This window comes from Rhodnius prolixus, unplaced genomic scaffold (assembly GCF_049639745.1).
Source record: "Rhodnius prolixus isolate KJV_2025 unplaced genomic scaffold, Rpr scaffold_12, whole genome shotgun sequence".
Taxonomy (NCBI): Eukaryota; Metazoa; Arthropoda; class Insecta; order Hemiptera; family Reduviidae; genus Rhodnius; species Rhodnius prolixus.
This window is the reverse complement of record NW_027411635.1, coordinates 2,954,816-2,961,859: the sequence shown is the minus strand read 5'-3', so window position 1 is coordinate 2,961,859 and position 7,044 is coordinate 2,954,816. Positions and strand designations below refer to the sequence as shown.

The 7,044-nt window shown below is 37.2% G+C and overlaps 1 protein-coding gene across 1 annotated transcript; it reads left to right on the top strand.

Annotated features, from left to right (window-relative positions):
* The first annotated feature begins 88 nt into the window (after nt 1–88).
* Nucleotides 89–6,789, top strand: LOC141461620 (uncharacterized). The gene is made up of 5 exons (XM_074142788.1): nt 89–427; nt 1,670–1,806; nt 3,346–3,471; nt 4,848–4,977; nt 6,464–6,789. Exons 1-5 carry the CDS (start codon nt 307–309, stop codon nt 6,685–6,687), a joined length of 738 nt encoding a protein of 245 aa, XP_073998889.1. The 5' UTR covers nt 89–306; the 3' UTR covers nt 6,688–6,789.
* The last annotated feature ends 255 nt before the right edge of the window (nt 6,790–7,044 follow it).

The window sequence follows — 7,044 nt, the reverse complement described above, 5'->3', positions numbered from 1 at the left end:
TATTTTTTTTAATTTAATCTGATTTTTATAATAATTAAATTGCATGTTTGTATAAAAATGTTACATGTGGTAACTCTTTTAAAATGTTTATAGTTTCAACACATCAACACGGTAGGTTACAGTAACAGTTGGCTTGCTTGTTATTATTAACAAAATGTGAAGGAAGGGTCAGCATACAATTCTTAGTCATTTTGATTACATTTTCTACTATTTTAGATACTGTGGAAATGAAGCTCTTTAAAAAATTATTAAGCTTACAATTTGTAAATTACAATTTTTTGTGCATAAGTTGAAATTAGGTGCAACATGCCGGGCCCAGCTAAAGTGTACCCGCAAGACGCGCTCGTTATTATTGAATTGTTAAAAGATTTTGGCATCAGGAATTACGAACCTGACGTTGTATCTCAGATCTTAGAGTTTGGACAGAGTAAGACTATTTTATTAATTACTTGATATTTAAGTTGTTTACTTTCTTAGACTCCTTTTAAGAAGAAGTGAGACAATCGTATAGATTTCCACGGAAATAATGTTTTGGGGTTCCTTGAGAATGAAAAAAATTGTTTCGTTTATGTGTTGGATCAACACAATTCAAATGCGAAAAACTGCAGGAAGTTCAAACGCGTAGCTTAGTCTAGTCTAGTCGGCCCTGTGTGAGACACTAAGTTCGACTAACAATAATTTTAAGGAAGGATATCCTAGTTCCTTAATTACTAAAATGGTGGGACAATTTTTTTTTCATTTAATCTCTCAATTTCAAACAACTCATCGTGAAATGAATATGTCTTTTCTGCCCTAGCACCCGAACTCTACAAAAGCGCCGATAGCTGCATGTGTTTTGTATCAGAGGTTTATTAGAGTTTAGCTTAGTCTAGTCTAGTCGGCCCTGTGATATAGAGAATTTGACTTCAACTATGTTCCCGATACACAGTATACTTCATAGTTAAAGTCTAATTCTTTGCTCCAAACTGAATTGCCTCTAAGGATGGATTAAAATCTGAAACTAGTCAGGTTACAAAACATCTGAGTTACGACGGACAAAATCAGAGTATAATTCAGCTCAGCAGGCCTTACCATATTTTGTACAAAAGGGGTCTGGTATGAGCCCTACTGTGCGTAGATGGCTCCTTATACCACAATGCTCATGCTTAATAAGGTGTACAACCAATAGTCAAAGAGAGGATTGTGACAGCCTAAAAGTCTCCTTACTATTTGCCGTATCTCCTAAGCTGCATTTTAGATTACTGACAACCCTCCAAGTTATGGAAGCTAAATAGACATATATTCAAAGACCCAAAGAGAGGTTCGGTGCTAATAAAGGCGAGGTATGCACAGACCAGAAGCACATCCTTGCCGGAAGAAACTTCAAACTCATGGAACATTTTAGCACCAACTTCAGAGTGAAGATACAAGAATTTATTAGTACCTTCAGTGAAGCCTGACTATCCGAATAGACAAGAACCTACTGTTGAAGCTGCGACTTAACGCTGTTTAAAAAAAAACAAAAAAAAAACAGTGTTTTTACAGTAGATCGTACAGAAGCTAACATTAAGTAAAAATTATAAATTTAAGAAAACTGACAGGATCCTTGTGAAGGAAGTCTTCGCTTCAGATATTTTCAAAACTTGTATTTGAATTATTTTGTCAATTTGTTTTTTCTGCTCTATTGTAGGATATGTTCTATCGGTATTAGAAGATGCCCGTGTATGTTCTGAGCATGCACAAAAACGAAGTATAGATCATGATGACTTGAAACTAGCCGTAATGATGCAATTAGAGAGTAAATTTACAACTCCACCGCCCAGAGATGTAAGCATTTTCTTTGTTTTAAACGTTTTTTGTTAAACTTTTGTAAGCTGATCTGACTTAATATCCCATTTTTACTAGAGCGTTGAGGATTGCCTAAATTATCTATTTTTGGCTGCCATCGGGCAAGTGCTTCGATTTGCGAGAGTCTATGACAAGGGTGGCCCCAAGTCACTCATCTGAAAAGAATTGGAAATAAGGGGCAGCCGAAAACATCCAAGAGTTATGATACAGGTGACTTATCATAACTCTTGGATGCTTACGGCTACCCCTTAGTTCCAACTCTTTCCAGGTGGCACCGTCTGCAGAAATGTTCGAAGCACTTCAGTTTACTTCCCTCAAAGTAATGATGAGTTCTTTCTTCCAAGCTGCCTTTGGATTGTGGCGTTAGATGGAAATTTTTTGTTTTCTTCGAGCGTAAGCCTTATGATCGTAAGATCATATTTTTTTTACTTAAGCTTTTTCGGTCTATTTGTTTAAATTCTTCTTAAATATTTTCATCTCGCTTTCGCCATGAACTTAAGGGAACAGATTGATACAAGCTCTAGGTTAAATTAACCCAGTTCCATCCCAGTGGTATTTTGTTACATGGCTGCCTTTCATAAGTTTTTTCATTGAAATTTTACGAAATATACAGAATGCGGATGCGTTCTAAAGGCTTGTACACACTTAGCGACAAAGTCGCGGAACACTTATTTCGGAATAATTTTTAATAATGTTTCATGGGGTAGCATTGTTCAATGCGTCTTAAATGCAGCCATCAAAGATGAATGTTCAGTATGTCTCAGAAAAACGATGAAAAAAGTTAATTATTTGCTTCTAGCCTAAATTATTTTGGTATTACTCAAGCGAGGCTGGGCGACGATCCCTAGTCATTTGGATTCTCCTGGAAACCGATAGCCTGAAGGTTTTGTCAAGAAGAACAGGAAACAGCACTGCACTGGGCTGGAAGGGCTAAGAGTTTCTGTTTTTCGGAGAAGAAAGCCTTTCGCGTTTCTACTAAGCCCAGGAGCTGCTCTTCAGATTCATAACTTTAATCGAACATTTAGGGCTGGGAGAACTATGTTAGTGTGTGCCACAATAGAATATCGCAGTGGCGTAGGCTTTTTGGCCAACCGATAGAATCTAGTTTCCAGATTTTGGTGCGTAAAGAAATGGAAGCTCAATGACGCACGCGTCCAATAACAGACTCATTTCTAGACTAGCTAAATTTTTTACGTCCCAACGGACTTCTTCCTCCAAACGTAAAGGTTGCCAAGATCCTGTGCGAATTGCATTAGGTTTATGGCTCGTATAAAAGACGACTTCAAGGCACATTCCACAAGTATAAGAACGTTGGGACCGATAGCATTGCTGCGAAACTTCGTGGTAGATGTTAAAAATAAATATTTTTTTTTTGTTAACATCAGAGCTGGTTCGGAAACATCGCTAATACCGCTAGAATCAACGTTGATCGAAAATCTGTTACAGTATTTGTAATATTAATTTATTGCGTCTGGTAGAGTGAATTGCTGATTTATTTTGTAATTTGCGTTGTTTTAGTTGATGCTGGAAGTGGCCAGACCAACCAATAGCGTGCCGCTACCGTATATAAAGCCGCTTGGAGGAGTTTCTCTGCCTCCTAAGCGAAACAGTATTCTGTCCTGCTTCTACAAACCTTGGAAAAAGGTAATTTCTATATTCACGTTATTAGATCAATTTAAAGAAATATAAATAAAATTAAAAAATAATTATTGTTTTAATAAATTAGAAAAGGAATCTAATTAATAACAAATAGTTAACAAATATTATATTAACGAGTTCCTAGGCATAAAACTTATGGGAATGGTGTTTACCAATCAGATATAATCATGTAACTATGTAGAGTCTGTACATATATTATGTATCTTCAAACAATTTGTCCAATTCGAAGGGTTTTACACTTATATTAAATGTAAATTACGTACTTAAGTATAATATACTTCACGTGTTATAGCATAGGGAAGATGTACCTTGATCATCCAGCCCAGCGTTGGCTTCCAAAATTTAATAGTGATATACCCTTTGAAGGAGAGAGAGGGAAAATTCAGGGCGGCCATCGAGTGTTATCTGTGAGGCCTTACGAAAAGTAGTCGAAACCCAAGTACTGATAAAATTGTTGTACAACTAGTAGTGTCTAAAGATACGGTTAGTTAGTCATGTTCATTATGGGACAAGATATAAAAAGTCTAGGCTAGTGGTGCGTGATCCTCCATTAAAACAATTAATTATTAAAACATTTATTAAAAAATGAATAAGGTAATAAAAATAGTGTTTTTTTTTCTTTTGGATTGAATTAAGATCACTTTTTACTACATTAAACTAACGAAGATATATTGTTGTTATTATGGCTCCGAAAGTAGTAAAACCAGCACAAAATATTTATCGTTGTTAGTGAATCATATTTCTTCCGTAATTTCATATTGATATTTCCTGATTGCTTCAAATTACTCGAAAATAGAGAGATATCCAGCTAGGGTGCACCGTAATGTACTGTGGTTGCCAAAGTTTGGCTGTAGCTAGAAATAGTCCCTGAGCTTTAAGAGGTACAAGTGAACTTATTAAGTGTATTGATTGCCTTAATGAGACAGTCACAATGCTACAAATCATCCCATCGAAATCGGAACTACCGTAATGCTTTGTTTAAAGAGTACCGTCAGGTGCCCTTCTCAGCGGCAATATGTTTAGCAACCAAATAAAGTGCTAATCCAAATTTGTCAGCGAACCATTGCTTACGGTAAAAACAATACAAATAAGGGTAGTTTCTTGCGTACTTTGTTACGTGTCAAATTCTATTTTGAAATCCTGAAAGAATATATTTCTTCTTGACTTGCAGCTGTTTTCGTCCTAATCCAGAAATATGAAAGCTAGTGCAGGGAGTGAGTATTTTAAATGGAGCGATCCTAAAAAACACAACCATGCCGATTAAATAACCGAAATGGTAAAACACTAGCCTTTTACTGTCTGTGAAAACAGACCAACATTGCTGCACCTTTTGCTTATCATCTAATGTTTGCTTGTTACAGAAATTGCCTGAGCCACCAAGATTATTGAATCTTTACGGACCTGTGTATCGTAAACATTTTGTACGGACTGGGCAGCATGGAAGCAATATGTACTTCACACGTGGTGGCAGAACCTATGTTAGACCTGCAGGTGAGTTTGTAAGAAATAAGTCCCAGAGCTGATGTGCTTATGTGAACACTCAGACGACTTTTAATTGCTGGAACTATCGTAATAATTCCCAGTTTCCCTTCACATCGTTTAGTTTTCCTTATTAAAAACAGACTATTAAAGAATGATGTGGATGCAGCTGTAGACCGTCAATGTGCCTTTAATAATTATTATAACGCTCCCTCAACGGTAACTGATGGCTTAGAGCACTTTCGCAATCCTATTGTTTGCAAGTTGGCCTAAAAGATGCCTGATGGCGCTCCTTTCTACTCAACGTCCTGATGATTCCTACGACTAAGTTAATGAACTTCTCTGTCGCTGTGACTTCGCAATGGCTGAGGATGTGGAATGTCACGGTTTCTTACTCAGCCAAAGAAAATTTGCAGTGTCTACTACTATCGATTATACAAAGCCTTCTAAGCATGTTACTCAGTCAGCAGAACTACTGTTAGAGCCACGCGGCCGTTAACTTCAGCATGGTCTTCGAATTCTGAATCCGATTCTTTCACTGTTTGCCAAATTTATCACACCTACCGGCCTTTGATTAGGTACGAACTTAAAACAGAAAGACTGGTTTCGTCACAATCTTAGTTACGCGCCAGAAGGGTTCCGGACCGACGAAAAGTTTGAAGCTACCCCCCGAGCCAGAAGGCCTGTCATGTTGTTACTCACATGACTTCTTATAAAATTTATAGAATGTGTATATTAGGTCTGTATGCCTAAAGGCATGTTAAAACATCAGAACTACATTTCTCGTGAAAACGTAATATTAAAAACTCGCACATTCTATATTCCCTCTTACAGGGGGTAAGAGATAGTAAAGAAAGTATTGTGATCATGTCTTATTTGTAGCTTTCACCAGAAATTTCCGTATTAAGATCCCCAGAGTCTGAAAAAGTTTTTCAAAATCGCTAAGCCGGAATTCTACTTTGCTAAATAGACTTCTCATTTTTTTAAAAATGGCTCCACACTATTATGGCACTTTAAGGAAAAGCACTTCCAAAAAGTGCCCTGGAATGAAGTCCTTTAAACGAGTAAATCGAGTGAAAACTCTATCCATAATCTGCACGAATGCAGCGTACTTCTTTTAAGATACAAGAGAAAGCAAAAAGTATCAAAAAGAGATTTATAAAAAGCCTTCGTATAAACATTCTTGCAGCTTCATTGAAATTCTTATTGAGAGTTTAACTTTGGTGAGCATTATGAGCTAGGAACTACCCTAAAACAGTAAAAAGCAGTTCAAGAGTTAACTTACCATATTTTGAACCAAAACCTTGATCACAGATGCGGTGGTATTACTTACGCGGAATATCATGTAGAGGCTTATTGTTACGGTATCGTAATTTCTATAATTTAACAGGTTGCGATTCTTCCTTCCTCTTAGGAAAATTAAGGAAAACAATTTTTTTTCTAGAACTTAGAAGTAAGAAAAAGTCGTTTATTACAGTATTATATTGATGAGTTGCAGGTGGTAAGGCATACCAGCAACTGTTGCAGAAGAGGCAACAGTGTGTCCAGCAGATGCCGCCGCGTCCTCGCATCTACCCCTCGCAACAAGTGCCGCCACTGCCTTTTCCTTACCCCAAGTACATGAAGCCCATAGTTGTGTACATCAAAGAAGAGCCAGTCTCGCCCATACTGGAGGTAGAAGCTGATCTTCCGCCGGACTACATAGAAGAAGATGATGGCTGAATTGCATACTATCTTTTTGCAATTTAATTCTAAATAACTCAGACCACGGCTGGCCCACAATCTTTAATGCGAATAAAAGAATGGTTTCGTAATCTTATATAACCGCTTTTTACCTCTTGTGTTAAATTCTATCTAGTGAAATGCTCACTTAATTTTCTGAAGGTTTTTTTTTCTGTTTGGTTGGGTACAGTACACTGCGACCAACATTGTTCATTGTGATCCCTACTAGTACCAGATGAGACCACTCATTCTACAGCAACCTCACCAATTAAGATTCGTACACTTTAAAAACATAAAAAGGATCATCCATCTACAGTCTAAGATTCTAGTTGGGCGGCCCAAGGGCTCCGCCACTGC

Coding starts and splice junctions, on each gene's coding strand:
- LOC141461620 (XM_074142788.1), top strand. CDS start 307: ATGCCGGGCCCAGCTAAAGTGTACCCGCAAGACGCGCTCGTTATTATT. Junction 428..1,669: donor GATCTTAGAGTTTGGACAGA/GTAAGACTATTT, acceptor GCTCTATTGTAG/GATATGTTCTATCGGTATTA. Junction 4,978..6,463: donor AACCTATGTTAGACCTGCAG/GTGAGTTTGTAA, acceptor GATGAGTTGCAG/GTGGTAAGGCATACCAGCAA.